The sequence below is a fragment of the Vidua chalybeata genome, chromosome 8 (genome assembly GCF_026979565.1).
Source record: "Vidua chalybeata isolate OUT-0048 chromosome 8, bVidCha1 merged haplotype, whole genome shotgun sequence".
Classification (NCBI taxonomy): Eukaryota; Metazoa; Chordata; class Aves; order Passeriformes; family Viduidae; genus Vidua; species Vidua chalybeata.
In genome coordinates, this window is record NC_071537.1 from 36086142 (window position 1) to 36108480 (window position 22339).

The 22339-nt window shown below is 52.1% G+C and overlaps 1 protein-coding gene across 1 annotated transcript; it reads right to left on the bottom strand.

Annotated features, from left to right (window-relative positions):
• Nucleotides 1–14742: 14742 nt before the first annotated feature.
• On the bottom strand, nucleotides 14743–21280 carry LOC128791867 (uncharacterized). Its single transcript, XM_053949782.1, has 13 exons — nucleotides 19142–21280; nucleotides 18816–18880; nucleotides 18516–18701; nucleotides 18184–18332; nucleotides 17779–17926; nucleotides 17387–17571; nucleotides 17167–17304; nucleotides 16782–16896; nucleotides 16472–16609; nucleotides 16063–16239; nucleotides 15782–15937; nucleotides 15532–15633; nucleotides 14743–15170 (listed from the first exon to the last, which is right to left on the bottom strand). Exons 1-13 carry the CDS (start codon nucleotides 19257–19259, stop codon nucleotides 14931–14933), a joined length of 1917 nt encoding a protein of 638 aa, XP_053805757.1. The 5' UTR covers nucleotides 19260–21280; the 3' UTR covers nucleotides 14743–14930.
• Between the last annotated feature and the right edge of the window lie 1059 nt (nucleotides 21281–22339).

A 22339-nucleotide genomic window follows, 5' to 3' on the forward strand; every position in this document is an offset into this window, starting at 1 on the left:
TGGAACCTTGTGGAACCAAGTTTCCATTGTTACCGTCCAGAGCCAAGGAGACAATTGTGACATCATGGAACCTCATGGAACCAAGCCTCCAGTGTTACGGTCCATAACCTAGGAGACCATTGTAATATCATGGAACCTCGTGGAACCAAACCTCCATTGTTACCGTCTAGAAACCGAGAAGACCACTGAGATATCATTGAACCTTGTGGAACCAAGGCTCCATTGTTCCAGTCCATAACCGCGGAGACCACTGTGACATCACGGAACCCAGTGGAAACAAGGCTCCATTATTACCGTCCAGAACCAAGGAGAACATAGTGACACCATGGAACCTCGTGGAACCAAGGTTCCATAACCTAGGAGACCATTGTAATATCATGGAACCTCGTGGAACCAAACCTCCATTGTTACCGTCTAGAAACCGAGAAGACCACTGAGATATCATTGAACCTTGTGGAACCAAGGCTCCATTGTTCCAGTCCATAACCGCGGAGACCATTATGACATCATGGAACCACGTGGAACCAAGGCTCCATTGTTACCCTCCAGAACCAATGAGACCACATTTTGACATCATGGAACCTCATGGAACCAAGGCTCCATTGTTACCGTCCAGAACCAAGGAGACCATCGTGACATCATGGAACCTCGTGGAACCAAGGCTCCATTGTTCCAGTCCATAACTGCGGAGACCATTGTGACATCATGGAACTTCGTGGAACCAAGGCTCCATTGTTACCGTCCAAAACCTAGGAGACCATTGTGACATCATGGAACCTCGTGAAACCAAGGCTCCATTCTTTCCGTCCAGAATCAGAGAGACAATTTTTTACATCATGGAACCTCGTGGAACAAAGCCTCCCTTCCTACTGTCCAGAAACAAAGAGACCATTGTGACATCATGGAACCTCGTGGAACCAAGGCTCCATTGTTACCGTCCATAACCTAGGAGACCATTGTGACATCATGGAACCTTGTGGAACCAAGGCTCCATTGTTACCGTCCAAAATCTAGGAGACCATTGTGACATCATGGAACCTCGTGGAACCAAGGCTCCATTGTTACCGTCCAGAACCGAGGAGACCATTGTGACATCATGGAACCTCATGGAACAAGGCTCCATTGTTACCGTCCAGAAATGAGGAGAGCATTGTGACATCATGGAAACTCGTGGAACCAAGGCTTCATCTTTACCCTCCACTACCAAAGAGACCATTGTGACATCATGGAACCTCGTGGAACCAAGGCTCCATTGTTTACAGTTCAGATCCAACGAGAAGATAGTGACATCATGGAACCTCGTGGAACCAAGGCTCCATTGTTACCGTCCAGAACCAAGGAGACTATTGTGACATCATGGAACCTCGTGGAAACAAGGCTCCATTGTTACCGTCCAGAACCGCGGAGACCATTGTGACATCATGGAACCTTCTGGAACCAAGTTTCCATTGTTACCGTCCAGAACCAAGGAGACAATTGGGACATCATGGAAGTTTGTGGAACCAACGCTGCATTGTTCCAGTCCATAACCGAGGAGACCATTGTGACATCATGGAACCTCATGGAACCAAGGCTGCATTGCTACTGTCCAAAATCTAAGAGACCATTGTGACATCATGGATCCTTGTGGAACCAAGGCTCCATTGTTACCGTCCACAACCAAGGAAAACATTGTGACATCATGGAACCTTGTGGAACCAAGGCACTATTGTTACTGTCCAGAACCCAGGAGACCATTGTGACATCATGGAACCTCGTGGAATCAAGGCTCCATTGATACTCTCCAAAATCTAGGAGACCATTGTGACATCATGGAACCTCGTGGAACCAAGCCTCCTTTGTTTACAGTCCAGATCAAAGGAGACCATTGTGACATCACAGAACCTCGTGGAATCAAGGCTCCATTGTTACCATCCAGAACCGAGGAGGCCATTGTGACATCACGGGACCTCGGGGAACCAAGGCTGCATTGTTACCATCCCTACCTGAGGAGGCCAATGTGACATCCTGGAACCTCGTGGAACCAAGGCTCCATTTTTACCGTCCAGAACCAAAGAGACCATTGTGACATCATGGAACCGCGTGGAACCAAGGCTCCATTCTTTCTGTCCAGAATCACAGAGACCATTGAGACATCATGGAAACTCGTGGAACTACGGCTCCATTGTTACCGTCCAGATCCAAGGAGACCATTGTGACACCATGGAACCTCGTGGAACCAGCGCTGCCTTGTTTCCCTCCAGAACGAAGGAGTCCCGTGTGACATCATGGAACCTCGTGGAACCAAGGCTCCATTGTTACCAGCCAGAACTGAGGAGGCCATTGTGACATCATGGAACCTCGTGGAACCAAGACTCCATTCCTACCGTCCAGAATAGAGGAGGCCATTGTGACATCACGGAACCTCGTCGAACCAAGCCTCCATTGTTACTCTCCACAACCAAGGAAACAATTGTGACATCATGGAACCTCGTGGAACCATGGCTCCATTGTTACCCTCCAAAAACGAAGGAGTCCCGTGTGACATCATGGAACGTCGTGGAACCAAGGCTTCATTAGTTCCGTCCGGAACCATGGAGACCATTGTGACATCATGGAACCTCATGGAACCAAGGCTCCATTTTTACTGTCCAGAACCAAAGAGATCATTGTGACACCATGGAACATCGTGGAACCAAGGCTCCATTCATTCCGTCTGGAATCATGGAGACCATTGTGACATCATGGAACCTCATGGAACCAAGGCGCCATTGTTACCCTCCATAACCAAGGAGACGATTGTGACATCATGGAACCTCATGGAACTGAGCCTCCATTTTACCCTCGAGAACCAAAGAGACCATTGTGACATCATGGAACCTTGTGGAACTAAGGCTCCATTGTTACCATCCATAACCAAGGAGACCATTGTGACATCATGGAACCTCGTGGAACCAAGGCTCCATTGTTACCATCTGGATCCAAGGAGACCATTGTGACATCATGGAACCTCGTGGAACCAAGACTCCATTGTTTACTGTCCAAAGGAGAGCATTGTGACATCACGGAACCGCATGGAACCAAGGCTCCATTGTTACCATCCAGAACCTAGGAGACCACTGTGACATCATGGAACCTCATGGAACCAAGGCTCCATTCCCACCGTCCAGAACCGAGGAGGCCATTGTGACATCACAGGATGTCGTGGAACCAAGGCTCCCTTTTTACCGGTCTGAGGAGAGCATTGTGACATCATGGAACCTCATGGAACCAAGGCTCCGTTGTTACCACCCGGATCCAAGGAGACCATTGTGACATCATGGAACCTCGTGGATCCAGTGCTGCATTGTTACCCTCCAGAACAAAGGAGTCCCGTGTGACATCATGGAACCTCGCGGAACCAAGGCTCCATTGCTTACAGTCCAGACCAAAGGAGACCATTGTGACATCACGGAACCTCGTGGAACCAAGGCTCCATTGTTTCCATCCAGAACCGTGGAGGCCATTGTGACATCATGGAACCTCGTGGAACCGAGGCTGCATTGTTACTCTCCAGAAACGAGGAAACAATTGTGATATCATGGAAGCTCATGGAACCAAGGCTCCATTCTTTACAGTCCAGATCAAAGGAGACCATTGTGACATCACGGAACCTCGTGGAACCAAGGCTCCATTGTTACCATCCAGATCCAAGGAGAACATTGTGACACCATGGAACCTCATGGAACCGAGGCTCCATTCCTACCGTCCAGAACCCAGGAGGCCATTGTGACATCATGGAACCTCGTGGAAGCAAGGCTCCATTGTTACTCTCCAGAAACGAGGAAACAATTGTGACATCATGGAACCTCATGGAACCAAGGCTCCATTGTTACCATCAGGAACAAAGGAGACCATTGGAACATCCTGGAACCTCATGGAACCAATCCTCCATTGTTACCGTCCATAACCGAAGAAACCATTGTGACATCAAGGAAGCTCAGGTATCCAAGGCTCCATTGTTACCGTCCAGAACCAAGGAGACCATTGTAACATCATGGAACCTCATGGAACCAATGCTCCATTGTTACCCTCCACAACCAAAGAGACCATTGAGACATCATGGAACCTCATGGAACCCGGGCTGCATTGTTACCCTCTAAACGAAGGAGTCTCTTGTGACATCATGGAACCTCGTGGAACCAAGGCTCCATTCTTTCCATCTGGAATCATGGAGACCATTGTGACATCATGGAACCTCATGGAATCAAGCCTCCATTGTTACCCTCCATAACCAAGGAGACCATTGTGACATCATGGAAGCTCATGGAACGAAGTCTGCATTGCTACCGTCCAAAATCTAGGAGACTATTGTGACATCATGGAACCTCGTGGAACCAAGGCTCCATTCTTTCTGTCCGGAATCTTGGAGAGCATTGTGACATGATGGAACCTCATGGAACCAAGACTCCATTATTATGGTCCAGAACCAAAGATACCATTGTGACATCATGGAACCACGTGGAACCAAGGCTCCATTGTTACCGTCCAGAACCATGGAAACCATTGTGACATAATGGAACCTCGTGGAACTAAGTCTCCATTGTTCCAGTCCATAACCAAGGAGACCATTGTGACATCATGGAACCTCATGGAACCAAGGCTCCATTGTTACCCTCCATAACCAAGGAGACCATTGTGACATCATGGAACCTCGTGGAACCACGGCTCCATTGTTCCAGTCCATAACCGCGGAGACCACTGTGACATCATGGAACGTCGTGGAACCAAGGCTCCATTGCTACTGTACAAAATCAAGGTGGCCATTGTGACATCATGGAACCTCGTGGAACCAAGGCTCCATTCTTTCCCTCCGGAATCATAGAGACCTTTGCGACATCATGGAACCTCGTGGAACCAAGCCTCCATTGTTACCGTCCAGAACTAGACAGACCATTGTGACATCATGGAACCTCGTGGAACCAAGGCTCTATTGTTACCGTCCAGAACCGAGGAGAGCATTGTGACATCATGGAACCTCGTGGAACCAAGGCTCCATTGTTACCAACCAGATCCAAGGAGACCATTGTGACATCATGGAACTTTGTGGAACCAGCCCTGCATTGTTACCCGCCAGAACCAAGGAGACCATTGTGACATCATGGAACCTCGTGGAACGAAGGCTCCATTGTTACAGTCCAGATCAAAAGAGACCATTCTGACATCACGGAACCTCGTGGAACCAAGGCTCCATTGTTACCATCCAGAACTGAGGAGGCCATTGTGACATCATGGAACCTCGTGGAACCAAGCCTCCACAGTTACCCTCCAAAAACAAAGAGACCATTGTGACATCATGGAACATCGTGGAACCAAGGCTCCATTGTTACCGTTCAAAATCTAGGAGACCATTGTGACATCATGGAACCTCATGTAACCAATTCTCCATTGTTACCGTCCAGAACCAAAGAGGCCATTCTGACCTCATGGAAGCTCGTGGAACCAAGGCTCCATTGTTACCGTCCATAACTAAGGAGACCATTGTGACATCATGGAACCTCATGGAACCGAGGCTCCATTTTACCCTCCAGAACCAACCCTCGTGGAACCAAGCCTCCACAGTTACCCTCCAAAAACAAAGAGACCATTGTGACATCATGGAACATCGTGGAACCAAGGCTCCATTGTTACCGTTCAAAATCTAGGAGACCATTGTGACATCATGGAACCTCATGTAACCAATTCTCCATTGTTACCGTCCAGAACCAAAGAGGCCATTCTGACCTCATGGAAGCTCGTGGAACCAAGGCTCCATTGTTACCGTCCATAACTAAGGAGACCATTGTGACATCATGGAACCTCATGGAACCGAGGCTCCATTTTACCCTCCAGAACCAAAGAGACCATTGTGACATCATGGAACCGCGTGGAACCAGCGCTGCATTTTACGCTCCAGAACGAAGGAGTCCTGTGTGACTTCATGGAACCTCATGGAACCAAGGCTCCATTGTTACTCTCCCGACCCGAGGAAACAATTGTGACATCATGGAACCTCGTGAAACCATAGCTCCATTGTTACCATCCGGATCCAAGGAGACCATTGTGACATCATGGAACCTTGTGGAACCAAGGCTCCATTGTTCCAGTCCATAACCGCGGAGACCACTGTGACATCATGGGACCTCATGGGACCAAGGCTCCATTGTTACCGTCCAGAACCAAAGAGACCATTGTGACATCATGGAACCTCGTGGAACCAAGGCTCCAGTGTTACCATCCAGAACCGCGGACACCATTGTGACATCATGGAACCTCATGGAATCAAGGCTCCATTGCTACCGTCCAAAATCTAGGACACCATTGTGACATCATGGAACCTCGCGGAACCAAGGCTCCATTCTTTCTGTCCGTAATCATAGAGACCACGGTAACATCATGGAACCTCGTGGAACCAAGCCTCCATTGTTACCGTCCATAACCGCAGAGACCATTGTGACATCATGGCACCTCATGGAACCGAGGCTCCAGTGTTACCTCCAGAATCAAAGAGACCATTGTGATATCATGGAACCTTATGGAACCAAGGCTCCGTTGTTACCGTCCAGAACCACGGAAACCATTGTGACATCATGGAACCTTGTGGAACCAAGGCTCTATAGTTCCAATCCATAATCGCGGAGACCATTGTGACATCATGGAGCCTTGTGTATCCAAGGCTCCATTGCTACCGTCCAAAATCTAGGAGACCATTATGACATCATGGAACCTCGTGGAACCAAGGCTCCATTGTTACCGTCCTGAACCAAGGAGACCATTGTGACATCATGGAACCTCGTGGAACCAAGGCTCCATTGTTCCAGTCCATAACCACGGACACCATTGTGACATCATGGAACCTCGTGGAATCAAGACTCCATTGATACTTTCCAAAATCTAGGAGACCACTGTGACATCATGGAACCTCATGGGACCAAGGCTCCATTGTTACCGTCCAGAACCAAGGAGAACAATGTGACATCATGGAACCTCGTGGAACCAAGGCTCCAGTGTTACCGTCCAGAACCGCGGACACCATTGTGACATCATGGAAGCTCGTGGAACCAAGCCTCCATTGTTACCGTCCATAACCAAGGAGGCCATTGTGACATCATGGAACCTCATGGAACCGAGGCTCCAATGTTACCCTCCAGAATCAAAGAGACCATTGTGACATCATTAACCCCCAAATTCGAAGGACCTTTCCAGGTACTACTCACCACACACACTGTGGTACGGACCCAAGAAAAAGGCTGGACCTGTGTCACCAGAGTTAAAGGACCAGTGCCATCCCCAGACGCCAGACCAGACACAACAGTGTCACCCGCCTCCTCTTGTGCATGGACAGTAATTAAGAAACCAGAGGACTTAAAATTAACTTTAAAGAAGACTTGCTAGAGGCTGATATACAGTAAGGTGTTAATAACTGTTTCTGAGTTAAAGTACCGTAGTCAAGGCTTAAGTACTTGGTAATTGTTTAATAAGACTAAGTGTCCTTTAGCCAAAGGAGTTAACTGAAAAAAATTTAATTAGAATATTATTAAGTCTTACTTGGTTTCTAAAGGACACGAGAATTACCATCAGACATGAGTAAAAGCATAAAAAAGCCAAAAGAAGTTAGGCCTCAAAAGCCAAAGACTGTAAGTTGATGCGGGCTTAAGCCCGATCAAAGAAATAGAGGAGGGATTTGTAATGAACAGTTTCCACGTGTTCCCCAGAGACGCGGGCAGGGCCTTCCTAGTTCCCATGGCAACACTAAAAAAAACCTACTAACTCTAGCTAAGTACCGATATTGAAATGCTAATTAGCTAATTGCTCTGTTTGTTTTCTCTAAACTACCTGGAGATAACTGGCCTTCCACCCCTCCACGCTGCCATTCTGGGACTAACATGCAAATAAAAACCCCTTAGGATTACGGGAGTATTTTTAGGAGATAAAAAGGAATATAAATAAAAAACTGAACACAATAGAGGAGTCTAGACAAATGCCCTAGCTGAGGAAGAGGGAAACACATCCCCTGATTGACTTTTAACCGTCTCCATCACCTAAGAAAGAACAGACTATATTAGGCTCTGAGAAGCAGGGAGATAGAGACAGAGAGCCCTGGTGCTGCCACCATGGAAGGAGCGGGGACGGCTGTTGTTCTGGACTTCAGCAACAGACTCTGCACGCCACGCCTCCTCGTCCTTGGGCCACCGTTGTGCCACAAGGAAAGAAGAAAGGACAGCTGCTGCTCAGGACTCCAGTGACAGACTCTGCACGCCTCCTTCCTTTTGGCTGCCTGGGAAAGCTACGACCGCGGGGGCGAGTTCTGCGTCGAGCCCCCTGCCCAGCTGATCTTTTTAATAAAGAGCTGAACATTAATAAAGGCATTAGCCCTGCTCATTTCAGTTGCATGGGCCTGGAGTCCTCTACCTGGAAGTGCTTGGCTTTCTCTTGGGATTGCTCCCAGTCCCAACGGTTCTTGGCAGTTTGAGTGAGGATGAGTTCAGAGATCTCTTTGGAGGAGGAGAGCCACAGCAACAGCATGGCCCCTGGCTGTGGATGGTGAGGACTGGGCTGGATGTGACCACCAGCTGCTCCACACCACCAGTCCCTTGGTGGCAGACAATATCTCTTTGAGTTTCCTCCGCTCTCTCCATGCTCCAGACCTTCTCCCTGGGTCACGTGTGTCCCATGGGAGACAGATTCTGGAGGATTTCTGAGCTCAGTTCTGCAGAAATGGACTGCTCTGTGTTTGAGAGAAGGGGAAGTGAGCACCTTTGGTGGGAGATTAAAAGCCCCTTGCTAGGATCAGTGGGAGAGGTGAAGAAATTTTGCTGGAGAGCACAAAATGGGTATGTCCTGCTGGGTTCTGAAAGCCACAGCAGCTCTCCCCAGCTTTCCCTGCAGATACTGCTGGTGGATGCTGGGAGAGAGCTGGAGACCAGATGCTCTCAGGATGTGCATGCTCTCAAAAAGTTCTGTGCCCTTTTGGAGCTTTATTTTGGAAGAACTTGCTTCTTTTTGAAATCCCCTGGCAGCCTGCCTCATTTCAATGCTTTACAGAGGAGTCAGCCCTTCAAAAGAAGTAACATTTGAAATGAGAATCGGTGTTTCATTTTGAAACTATTACACTCCATGAAGTGCAAATGGAAGCCGTGTGGTCCCGATGGGATTTTTTTCCTTGAGGATCACTCGGCAATCATGTGAGGAGGCTTTTTGCTTGGTGTCTCCAAGCAAAGATTCTGTTGAATCTCATCTTTCCCAACCTTTCGCAGAGGTCTCACATCCCCTGAGCAGGCTGGTCTGACAGCACAGGATGGAAAAGAGCAGAAGCCATGGCTGATGGATAAGGTGGAGATGCTGCCTGAGCATCTCCAAGGAGTGCTGAAGGTTTGAGGGAGCAAGAAGTATCCCAGCTCTGCCAGCGATGGAGATGGAAGCTGACTCTGCTCCAGAACACCCTCTCCACTGCTATTTGTGTCAGCTTGTGCAAGACCTGCAGCTAGTTACCCTAACCCTACTGTATCCATGCCCTGGTTGACGAAAGCCTCCACGGGTCGGTGCTTGTTGGCACTCGTGCTCCGGGTGTAAATACATCCCAGGGATGCTTTGATTCCAAATTAGTTTTGAATTCAAGCACGCCAATCCATCAGGATTGCTGCAAAGCAAAATGTCCCGGATCAGCAGTTGCACGTGAAACTTCTTTAGATTCCAAATTGGGTTTTGAACTTGGTGTTACCAGGGAAGAAACCCAACAAACCTCAAAAACATTTCAGTGGTGAAGTGAGAGCTTCTGCCATGGAGAAAATGAAACATATGGTCAGACTCAGGATGGTTTGAGGTTCTTCCTCATATCCAGCTTTCAGAGGATCTTTTCCCTTTGGATCCAGCACCATCTGACAGCCAAGGCTGAGATGGGGCAGGCAGTGCTCTCTGCTGGGATGTGAATTACACGGGGTGTGTCAACTCAGTCGGACCTCAGGGAGCTGCATGAGCTGCTGCTGGTGGTGGCAGAGGTGGGGTGGCTCCTACACAGGAGCTGCTTTGAGCTTTTCTGTGATTTTCCTTTTTTTGTGTGAGCTGGCACAAAAACATGTCTTGAAAATCATCCTTTAGCTGGCAGCTGAGCTTGGCTTGAGTTTTTTCAATGTTAATCAGCAGATAAAGGATCATGCTGGAGATTTGCCTGGGAGCCCCTGTCCTCATTCCTGTTCCCTGAACAACTGGTTCTGTGGGAGTCCTGTGATGCTTGAGGTCCCACGAGCAGGGCAGCAGGAGGTTTCATGCTGGCTGCACCCAGGGGTGTTGCCTTGAAGGCGTCCAGTGCTGAAGCATGATGCAGCTCCTGAATCAGCCTAGGGAGGTCATGGCAGCAAGTCCTGGGAGCCGAGAGCTCTCAGGTGTCACTGGGAGTACCATGGCTGCCAGCTCTTGATCTGCTTCCAGGCAGCCAAAGGTGGAAGGGAGAAAAGATGTATGGGAGAAAAAGTATGGGTGCTTTGAGGGCATCTGAGGGGCTTTGGGAAGGGTTGTTTCTGTCATTCTCTAACCCTGAAGGGCAGCAGAGCAGACAGAGCACCCCGGTGGGGTGGCTTGAAGCCAACCCCGGCTCCACCAGGCTCTAACCAGAAGCCTCCTGGCTATGTTGGGTGGTGTTCTCCAGCCTGGGCAGCACAGAAGCACTCAGCCCCCCTCTGTCCTTTGCATCTCTGCCTCACACCCTGGCAGGAGTGAGGTTTCCAGCAATGAGGTCAAGCAGGGGAAAGAATCTCTTCCTCGAGGAGGAAGCCTCGGGCAAGCTGGGCATGGCTCTGTAAGTGGGCTCTGTGCCAGTTCCCACTGATGGTCACACCTTCCTCCACGCTGTGCTGGGTCCACAGCATCCAGTAGCTGCATGAGCAGCCCTGGGGTGGGAAGGAGGAGTGGGAGGCTCCTGCCTTGCCTCTTCCACACTGATTTCTTGCCTTCTCACTTGCAGCTACAGCTCCAAAGGTTGGCTACTGCGTGGATCAGCCCAGACCCCCAGGAGGGGACAGATGGACGGAGCCGCAGGGTGACAGGGAGCTGTTTCCTGAGGAGGAGCTGCTGCTGCAGGTATGGTGCTGTGGCTTGGTCATCTGGGGTCTCCCCAAGCTTCTCTGGAGCTTGTGGTCACATCCTTGGAGCAGGAGGAGACCCTGCCTTGCCTAGAGCTGCTTCCCTGTGATTCCTGCAGGCAATGAGTTCCTGGGGACAGAGACCAGTGGCACTGCCTGGCTGGGGTGGGTCCAGATCCCCATTCCCACCATTCCCTCTCATCCCACAGCAATTTGCTGCCCCTTTGATTATGTTACATCTCATGGACACAAGCTCCATCCCAACCAAGAGGTTCAGGGATGTCATATGGTGGTGTAAGGATTGATCCCTGAGTAGTTCCCAAGGTGCTGGCTTGGTTCATTAGCAAAGGCCAAGAGGAGAATGTTGAGAGCTGTGGGGCAAAACATCCCCCAGGAACTCCTTGCCTTACCTGGGGTGTTGTGTGAGCTCCATAGGGATGAGTTCACAGCCTGCCTAGGATGGGAAAAGCCCAGCTTCAGTCTGTAGGTTTTGGGGGAGAAAAGAAGAGCAGTTGGATGTTGGACAACAGTGCTGGACAAAACCAGTGGGAAATGAGAGCTATGTTTTGTAGAAAGGCCACGTGCGTCTCATGAAACAGCTGACAGTGAAGCTCGGAGCACGAGGGCCTGGTGAATCAGCCTCCCACAGTGCTGCTGCTTTGGGCTGCCATCTATAAATGTCAGCTGGAAGGGCCTGGCATGGAAGGTCCCATGGACAGGCTGACTGCTGAACAAGCATCTGGGCACATCAGCTGAGGAACATGCTTACTGGGGCTGCAGGACCAGTCTGTGCAAGACCTTCAATCACTCTGTGTTCTTGGCATCTCCCATGCCTGGCCTTTCACAGAATCCCAGAATGGTTTGGGTGGGAAGGGACCTTAAAGCTCATCTTGTGATGAGCTGCCATGGGCACAGGCACCTTGCACTATCCCAGGTTGCTCCAAGCCCCATCCAGCCTGGCCTTGGGCACTTCCAGGGATCCAGGGGAACCACAGCTTCTCTGGGCACCCTGTGCCAGGGCCTCACCACCTTCTCCCGCTCTCCTATAGGCTTTCTGGGCCTTCAGTCCTCTTCTCCCACCTCTCCACACACCAGCAGATGAATGCTTGGCTCTCTTTAAGCCTGGCTTTGGTCACTTCAGCCCTGCTCCTGCAGAGCCCTCCAGGCAGCAGGCAGTGTGAGCAGACCCCCAGCAGGAGCCTGCATGTGGGATTTTGGTGAGGCAGTGACTCCTGGGAGCTCAGTGTGACTTTTGGCAGTGAATCTTGGACCACACGAGGTCCCAGCTGTGTGCCAGTGTGATGGTCACAGAGGAGCAGCTGGATGCCAGGAGAGAGCCCGTGACTGCCCCAGCCCCAGCATCTCCTGAGCACTCCCCAGGGCTTTGGACTTGGACCATATGATGGGAATTTGTTGAGCCATCACCATCAGAGCATTGGCAGGCTGGGGTGACTGAAGGCACCTGGAGAGCTCATGAGGTGTTCCTGTGACAGAAATCCCCCCGCTGAGCTGTCTGGTGGCTTTTTTTTCCTCTCCACAAAGATAATGTTAAGCATATACTGTGATTTGCAGAAATCTCTGACTTGGGACCCCTCAGGGGGGCTGCAGCACACAAAGGGAAGGGACTGGTCCCTCAGCAAGCTGGATCTGTACGCTAGGTTTCCATTTCGGGTGTTCTTTCCCTAATTTCTCTCCTTCCATTCGCTAATAAATTAAACACACCACAGTGAAGAACAGGGGGTATGAATTACTATCTAGTGCAGTGCTTTGCTTTTGGGGAAAATCAGCCTGAAATGGTCACCAGAATCATAGAATATGCAGAGCTGGAAGGGACCCACAAGGATCGTAGTGTCCAAAGCACAGCCCTAGGAGAGTGTAGCTATTCGCAGCTGGAAAGAAGGACTCCAGATCCTCCATGAAACCTCTCCTTATCTGGTCCCTCCTGATGCAGGAGCAGCCCTGCAGTGAGAGGGGGTTGCATGGGAGGTTTGGAGAAAGTGGTCAGTCCAGCTTGGATCATTGCTTGTGCTGAGAAGAAGAAACTCCACAGAACTGAATCTTGCATGGTTACCAAGTGCTGTCCTTCTTTGTGGGGCTCCTTGTTGAGGAAGAAGGTCCCTTCCTGTCCCTGGATGCTGAAGAAACAGCTGGGGGATTTCATCCTTCAGCAGCGGGATTGAAGCTGGGCAGAGTAAGTTTGGACCAAACTTTTGCATTCAGGCACTCAATGGATTTGTCATCGCCGTGACTGGAGACGGCTGCATCTTCTACATCTCCCCTACCGTGCGGGACTACTTGGGCTTCCACCAGGTGAGCACCATGTTTTCCTGGCGGGAAACAGATGGACGCGGTCCTGGTGTGGGAAGGAGATGCAGATGGAGAGCAAAGCTTCCCAAAGGGCAGCAGCTCCTGTGGCAGGGGAAGGAGCTGGAGTTTGCCTGTTCTTTACACTCAGTCCTGCACTTTCCGACGCCACTCGTCTCCCGCCCGCCGCCCCCGGCCCGTGAGCGCTGCGACCGCGCCTCCGCCGGTGCCCACTTGCACCTGCCTCACTGGGAGCTCCCTGGGAAGCGCTTTCCCTGAGAAGCAAGCCCCTTTCCTCCAAAGGCGTTTTCCCAAAGGCGCAGCTTTTCTGGGGAACACCAACACAGCCTTAAGGAACGCTGGCAAGGCTGAAGGACTTCATGTCCTTTCAGGCCAGGCACTCCAGCTCTCGCTCCTATTCCCCCAAGTGCGTTTCCAGGTGGAGGTTCAGACGTGCAGCCCCAGGCCCTCTACAAACACAAGCTGCTCACTGCCTCTTCACCTGCCTCAACTCCTGCCTGCGCTCACGGCACCAAAACCAGGCTGTTCCCGGCCACAGACCAGAGCCCTGTTCCCGCAGGACGCTCTTACCAGCACCTTCCAGGACTCTCCGCTGTGCACGCAGCGCTTTTCATGCCCGCTCCCAACAGGCTTTGGAAGGCAGAGCACAACCTGGCTGCCTCTGCCAGCAGCACAGCCCAAACACAGGCGGAGGAAGAAGCAGCAGGGGCTGTTTTGCAGCCATGCCCAAGAGAAACTGGAAGGGTGCCCTCTCTGTGGGCTCACTTGGTTGGTTTTCTGACTGGCTCTGAGCCTGGGGCTGCCATTCCTCACCTCTGGAGACCAGAACCACACCCTGGATCCCGGCACTGCCTGACAGCGCTCCAGGCACTGGCACGGTGGCGCGTCCCAGTCTCGGGCACCGCGCTGCTGCTTCATTTGCTCTTAGGCACACCTAAAGCTCCCTGTTAAGCCCGGATGGTCGCTGGTTCTGTCCTCTTCCTCATGCTGTGCAGGGATGGAGCACTGCTGTGCTTTCAGGAAGCTATTCTTGAAACCTTCCAGCATTCCAAGCTCCTTTGCCCTCCGTGGGTGCTTGCCATGGAATCCCTCACAGCTGGCTTCAGAGCATCCTCAGGTTGGCTCTTCCAAATTCCAGGGGCTCCAGGGTGCTCAGCAAGATCTGCAGCTCCACAGTGCTGTGGAACTGCAGCTTCAGCACAGGCACCTTTCCAGCCTGATCTGCCCTCGTTCCTCTGTGTGTGTGCACAAAAGACGGTGTGGAAGAGAAGGGCAGCAGGGGTCTGTGTGTCCCAGGGCTTGGGATTGGTGTCGTTTCATCTCCACAGAGACGGAGGCAAAGTGAAAAAGCCAAACTCTTTATTAATGGAAGATGAAACAAAGGGATGAGCGGGGAGGTAAAAAAAGGGAATGGGCAGGGTCTGAGGGCTAGAGGAATGGAGCTGTCAAAAGACAGGAAGAGTGGAGGGAAAAAAAGGGGACGGACAGTGTCTGAGGGCTGGAGGGAGGGAGCTATCTAGAGGGAGGGAGCTATGTAGAGGCAGGGAGAGGGCTGAAGCCACAAGAATTGTGCCCAGCGTCAGCTCTGCCTGGAGCGCGAGCAGCACTAAGAGGTGATGTGCTCTTCAGTGTCTCCTGGTGCTGTTCTTGGGACACTGATTGCCTGGATCCAGAGGATGACCCCAGTTCTTCAGCTCTTAGGGCTAACTTGGCGTGAATTTCAGTGTTAGGGCGCAGGTGCTCTGCTGCTCGGCTCCCGTCCTCTGCCAGCTGGAGAGAGCGGCAGGAGGGAAGAGTTGGCGTGGGTTCAGCCCCTGGGCCGGCCGCTCCCTGCGCCCAGCCCCGGCCTCCCCTGGCCGCACAGCCCTGAGGCCCGGCCAGCAGCCGCTGGCGCCGGGCTCTGGAGGGGGCAGAGGGCCGGCTGCTGCCCGGGGAGCCGCGGGGCCGCCCTGCAGCCCCGCCGGGCCGGGGCTCCATCGGCACCCGGCTCGGGGCCGCGGGAGCCTGGAGAAGAGCCCGCGCGGCCTCTGGCTGCAGCAGCGGGCAGGAGCACAGCTGCCAGCCCACACACTGAGCACCGCGCTCAGGGGGCTTCTCCAGGCTGAGGCTGGGCCTTCCAGGCCGTTCTTACCAGGCACTTGACAAACTTTGACAGCTGCTCCTTCTCCACCAGCTGTTCGAGATCTCTCCTCATCAGGAACTTGGCCGCACAATGCAGCGTTTCCCGAGAGGCCTGGAGAGCAGCAGAGACCCAGAGATGGCCCCACAGCCCAGGGCACAAGACCTGTGTCCCTGTGCCAAGGCCTGGAGGAGGCTGCAGCCCGCCAGGCGCCAGGGCAGGAGGCAGCCGAGCCCCCTCCCAGCATCATAGAAATGCTCACCTTTGCCACGTGCCAGTTGTCATCATGGCAGTAGATTAAAAGTGTGTACAGGCTCTTGTTCACAATTGTCTTCAGGGGCTTTTTCCCCTCATCCACTACCAATTCCATCAGCTTACAGAAGAGCTGAATGCAGAGCAACTGCACGTGGCTGTTTTTCTAGAGGAAAGGAAAAGACCTACACCAGCTACTCCAGGCCCACCTGGGCAAAGGCCTGAAAATCCACAGGGCACAAAGTTTCTGGGAAGCACCTGATGCCTGTGGCTCAGGATGCAGAACCTTACGTGGTCAAAGAGCAGCAGGAGCACCTCAGCCAGCTTTGGGGCAATGATGCTGGATCGCAGGATGCCGTGGTGCGGGAGCACATTCGTGAGCACACGGAGGCTCATGCTGACCACCTCTCCATCTGCATCCCTCAGCAGCTCCAGAAGGCTGCAAGACAGACTGCACATCCTTCCGGCCTGTGTGGAACACAAGGCTGTGCTGGGAAGCCATGGACGGCTGCATGGCCAACACCGCCCTGGCACTGCAACCCCACCCTGCTGCTGCAGGGCCCACAGGCCAAAGGCCTGTCCCAAAGCACTGGGGCAGGTGAGGCAGGAGAGCTGGGAGTAGCTGCCTCAGCTCCTGAAGCCCTGCCAGCCCAAGGGGCTGCTTTGCCCGGCGCAGCTTCAGCCGCTGCCCCCTTCTCACCATCGAGGGATCCTTGCTGGGCACCACGAGGCCTCTGAGTGCCAGGCGACGCCTCTGACTGCATTCACTCTGGAGGTGCCCTGACATGATGTTCAGGACGCTGCCACCACATTTACTCAAGTCCAGGCAATCCAGGACCTGAAAGGCACAGGGCAGTGACAGGGGAGCCGGCCGGCAGGAGCCCAGAAGCGCACAGGGCTGGGCCCAGGCAGCAGCACAGGGCATGGGCACTGTCCCAGGCAGCTGTGGCTATGAGAGGGCAGGGAGCTGGGAGGCAGCTGAGCGAGGCAGCGCTGACCAACAGGCTCACCTCCACAAGGAATGCCAGGGCAGGCAGATCCCAGCATGGCTCCTCCCTGCTGAGGTGCCAGAGCACGTGGGGTGCGATGCAAGAACAGAAAAGGATCGAGACACGGCGCATCTCCCTGGCAGGGGGGAAAAAGGCGCTGAGGTGGGGAGACCAATCCACTCCCAGGACTGAGTCACAGAGGTCCGGTCTTTCCCCAGCATCCCTGGAGGGGATGTGGGTGCGTTGTGAGGCAGCCCTTTCTGGGCACCCTCCTTTCCCAGCCTTTTCCAGTCTGCTCGGCTGTTCCTCGGTGACAAGGCCCTCTGGCCCATGACCACAGGGACTGTGAGTGGCACCTGGAGACAGGGCACAAATGCCGGGGGCAGTGGGGAGAGGGGGGTCTCACCTGGCCAGCAGACCCACGGCATAGTGCTGGGTGTGAGCACGCAGCAGCGTGTCCCAGCCACGCTTGCGCTCCATAGCCATCACCACCTTGTCACTCGGCAGTCGGTAGAGCAGAGCCTTCATGGCCTGCACTGCAAACCTGTATGCAGAGCAAAGCCCAGGTCACACTGGGAGCACTGGCACTGGCCACAAGGGCACGGGAAGGACAGGAGGACTGGGACCTGTTGGGCTTGCTGGGAAGGCGTTGTTCCTCCCGGCACGCTCTCCAGAAGTTAGCAACTTCCTCTGGTGGCATCTGCTGTGTGGTGATGGCAACATGGAAGAGCAGAGCCACAAACAATCGCCCAGTAAAAGGGATCGTCGCCTTGTTGTACACAGGCACAATCACCCAGATCACCAGAGTTGCCTGCAAAAGAAGCAGCCCAAGGCAGCGCTCAGTGCCGAGGTGTCCATGGGCAGGGCCCAAGGGCAGAGGCAGGGGGAGCAGCGGGCCTGGTGCCCCCTGAGCCTGCCCCTAGCCCCGGTTTCAGCCCAGCGCCAGAGGCACGGAGAGGATGGAATGCTGCTGGAAAGGTGACCTGGGGGCGAGCAGAGGCCAGGTCCAGAAACTCACAGCCAGGGCAAAAACAGCCTCGTTGTCCCCATCGGAGGTGCACATTCTGTGCTGTGGCCAGTTCTCCATCACACAGAGCAGTGTTGGCAGCACTTTCTCCACTGCTGGTCCCGATGAGGCTATGGCTCTCCACATCATTGCAGCTGCTCTGTGGGATGGGAGCTCTGTGTCAGGGGCATCTCAGTCACAGCACCATGCCCTGTGCAGCTGTGGGGGCCCAGGTGACAGAGCCCCGGTGCCCTGAAGGGCAGGGAAGGAGCACTGGCAGCAGGCTCAGGAAACAGAGGGGCCCGAGGGTCCTGGGCCTCTCTGCTTGTCTGGCAGACCCCATTGGACAGGCTGTGCAGGGCCATGGGCCCTAAAAGCTGCTGAGCCCTGAGCTCTGAAGACTCGTGGGCCCCGTACCTGTCACATGTTGGGGCACAGCGCAGGAGGGTCAGCACCACGTCAGCAGGGTGTTCTTCAGCCAGCCTCACAATGTCCCTTTGCAGCCTGGCATCCGCAGAGACGTGGGACAGGAGACTCTGGTGGATGTCCTTCACCTTGGCTGGCACCTGGAGGAGACATGGGGGAGACTTGGAGCACTGTCCAAGGGAGAAACTTGCCCAGCTTCCCCCAAGAAGTGCTTCTGTTCCCGCCACACTGTGCTGGCCTCAAAGGCTGAGGGGCCCAGTGACCGTGGCTTGAGGGGACACACCATCCTGGGAGGCCTCCAGGCCTGGCCCCCGGCTGCTTACCCGCTGCTGAGGAGGAACAGCAGTCTCTTTGAAAAAATCCATAGTGGGAGCAGGAATCATAGTTGGAGCAGGCGTGGTACCAGTATTTGTGAGGCCCTGAGTCTCCCTCGTTTTGGTGCTTGTGATGGCCACATCCTCATTCACTGAGGTCTTTCTACGCCGAATGCGCAGGAACCTCCGGAACATCTGCAGGAGAACAAAGGACAGGGAAGCCCGGAGTGTTCCATGGAGTGCTCCAAATGTGGTGCTGGGCTGAGCAGTGACAGCAGGCCCAGCCCAGGTGGGGATGGCTGCTGGTACCTTCAGGGTTCTGTGGAAGCGGCCACGGGTGGGTTCCCGCTCCTGTGTCCGGTCCAGGGCTGCATCTGGCAAAGAGCGAGCGCAGCCAGAGCTGAGGGGCTGCGGGAGAGGCCGGAGAACACAGCCCAGCCCTGCGCTCCCCAGGCAGGGAGAGCCCCGGGATGCCCCAGGGGATGGAGCACGGCCCCTGTTCTGTCCTGTCCATGGGCATGTCCCCAGGTGATGGGATGGGATGGGATGGGCTGGGATGGGATGGAATAGGATGGGATAGGATGGGGTCAAGCTGGCTGCAGGCATCAGCCCTGTGGCCCCACTCTGCCACTCACCATCCTGCAGTGTCTGGATCTGCTCTGGCTCTTCAGGCTGTTGTGCTGGGGCAGCTCCAGGGCCTTTCTTTTTTCCCCTCCTGAACACTTTGCACAGGCTGAGAAATCTGCCCGCCATTCCACCAGCTAGCCTTGAAGGCACCTTCTAGAGAGATGTCTCAGGATATATCCAAGTCAACAATTGCAGTTGAGCCTTGAAGGCACCTGAGACAGAGGAGCCTCAGGAAGGCTGCAGGACAGCAAGTCCTGCACTGTGGTCTGGAGGGCTCCTGCCACAATGACAGGAGACTCCTCGTAAATGATTCTGATCACCAAGTCCCACAGTCTGGCCGCGAGGTCAGCTGCAGGAATAACGCCTTGGAAAATTGCTGGGTCAGACACAAATGAGCACGCTGTGGGGGGGCTCCTCACAGCACTACTCAGTTCTGTCCTGTCCTGATGCGTGCACCAAGCACTGTGGCGTGCTCTTGTCACCGCCAGCTCCTATGTCACCACGTGTCACAAAGGGAGGGCCCTTGGACACCCTGTCCTGTTCCATTCCAGGCTGACCATGCTGCAGCGTGTCACAAAGGGACCTTGCACACACTGTCACCTGCCCTGGGGCTGCCCCCAGCCCCCCCAAAATGGCCCAGCTTGGAAGGAATCCCTAGCTCCAAGTGTGTAAGACAGCCCGACAGGATCTTTAGGAACAGCTCAAACCACCAGCAAACCCTGCCCTGCTCTGCGGGATCAGGGCATTTAAGAATCCTCAATTCTTAAAGGCTTTACTTCTCATTGCACAACTGAAGGAGTTTCCAACATTTGCAAACTTCTCAAATTAATAGCGATTGCCGGAGAACGTGAAGGATTTGGAAGTTTGTTCCCATCTACAAGCAGCAATTAATTTGCCTTAACACATTCCATTGAAAGTCACTTTGGAAACATAGCACTATACAGAGGCAAAAAGAAGGCCATTCTTTGGTGTGCTGATTTATTAAAGAAATATGGATATTGATCTAGCACCAATATCCAACTGTGACGGACAAAAACCTCTCTAACAGTTTTAAAGTTAGAAAGTGTATGTTTATTGTGACGCCGGACAGCGTGCGGGATAGCTCCCAAATACCCACCGCACCTTTCCAATGATTACAGAGTCCTTTTATCCACACAAGAATTGAATACCCAAAATACAAAGACATATTCATCATTTTTGTACATGCCATTCCTCGCTTCCTATGCTAATCATTTCAAAAGCTATTAAGCATGTGTAGTTTGTTCCTTGAAATGGGTCGGTGGTCCCTTTCATAGAGAGGGGTCCCAAAATGAGGAAGTAAATGAAGTCTTCCTCATTCTGACCTTTCTACCTTTTCAATGCAAATATGAACCTTGGTAGAACTCCCATTCCTTGTCTTCAATTGGTTTCAGAAGAGAGGAGGCCCACAATTGTCTTATGTTCCTAAAAGCTATTTGTCAGTTTCTATAGTCTTCATTATAAACTCAGCTCACTAAACACTGTGTTGACAAGCAATCAATTCTTAGTTAACTACTAACTCTTAACTTCATCAAGGCCTACTTACAGAATCCCTTTATTTTAATTAACTCTAGTAAGGCTTATCTCTAACTAAAATCTTAGCTCCTCTAGAATCTCTAAATCTCTTAAAGTTTATGTTTCATTCCCCACTTCTTCTTTGAAATGAGTAAATTCTTTTACTCAATATATAGATTTCTCTTCATCTGCCCAAGACATGTGCCTACCGTTTCTCAAGACTAAACCATATGATTTTGATAAGGAACTTAGGGCCGTCATTCCTCGTATCATCTTCTAATTCCAAACAAGTATCACAATAAACAAAATCAAGCTTATACTAACTAAAATAAGCAACACAATGATAGGATGAATTAAAGTATTAAGTATGCCGGTTGCTGTTGGTGACCATCCAAAAAGCACATGCCACCAATGACGAGACAAGTGTTCCTCAAATAGTTTAAAAACTCTTTTGATGGTTTCTGTGTCATGGTGTATAGTGATTAAAGTCTTTTTCCCTGCATCTCTAATCCCTTTCAAAATTTCTCTCAGTTCTTGATGTTTTAACAACTGAGCAACTAAAGTCAAATTCATTCCTATGGGCACAGGCACTATTTTTTTGTACAGTAACTAAAGTGGCTTTCCTATATTGGTGTGATACTACAGGTGCCCAGTAGGAGAAGTCACATTCCTCAATTTTGACAAAGTTAGACACATAAATTAAACTGAGTCTCATTCATGCTTAGGTTGTCTATCATTACGGTGGGGCATGCTGTCCTGAGACAGACACCACCTTGTCGTATAATTACATCCTCAAACATTTCTCCCTTCCCACAAATGTGCATTTGTGACCTTTAGAATCTCGTTTAGGGCCTTACGAGAGTGGGGATTGTAGGCCCTTCCTTGGCACCGGTATATTCCAGTTACCTTGTACCTGCGTGGCATTGTATGGGGCTCCTGTTACAACTATAGCCGTGGCTGTAATAGTTACGACCTTCTCCATTATGTCCATGATTTCTATAGGTCCATTTATTTGCTGTTCCAGGTGAGCTTCAGCTTCAGTTCGTTGTCGCCTGGTGTCACTTTCCAGACTCCCTCAGGGGCTTTCTTCACTCGGGAGTGATGGATCCAGGCCTTCTGTTCTTTGATATTGATTGCAGTAAAGGTGGTGAGGAGCACCTGGCATGGTCCTTCCCACTGCGGTTCCAAGGTTTTTTCTGCAAAAGACTTAGCATATACATAATCCCCAGGTTGTACATCGTGTACTGGTCCATCTAATTCTCTGTTTTGTGCTCCAGCCACATATTTTTGAACTTCCCTCAGTTGTTTATTCAGGGCTACCATATACTTATGTAGGGTTTCCTCCCCTACTTGTGTCGGTGTGGTTCCTTCCTGAACTGCATATGGCCTTCCATATAATATTTCAAAGGGGCTCAGTTTTTCTTTTGTCCTTGGTTTTGTCCGGATTCGCAATAATGCTAATGGGAGAGCCTGGGGCCAAGGTAGGTTTGCCTCTTGTCCCAGTCTCACAATTTGTTGTTTAATCAAATGATTCATCTTTTCTACTTGGCCACTCGATTGAGGATGATATGGGGTATGTAGCTCCCAGTCTATCCCCAGGTGGTGGCTAATCTGTTGCACAATTTTGGAAATAAAATGTGGCCCTCTATCTGAGGATATGGTGGCTGGAACTC

Bases quoted from the DNA above. Each gene is read 5' to 3' on its own strand.
- LOC128791867 (XM_053949782.1), bottom strand. From the start codon at position 19,259: ATGGCGGGCAGATTTCTCAGCCTGTGCAAAGTGTTCAGGAGGGGAAAA. The intron at 15,938-16,062 runs GTAAGGTTCTGC...CCTTTCCTCTAG, and splicing joins TCCTGCTGCTCTTTGACCAC to AAAAACAGCCACGTGCAGTT. The intron at 15,171-15,531 runs GTAAGAACGGCC...CGCTCTCTCCAG, and splicing joins CAAAGTTTGTCAAGTGCCTG to CTGGCAGAGGACGGGAGCCG.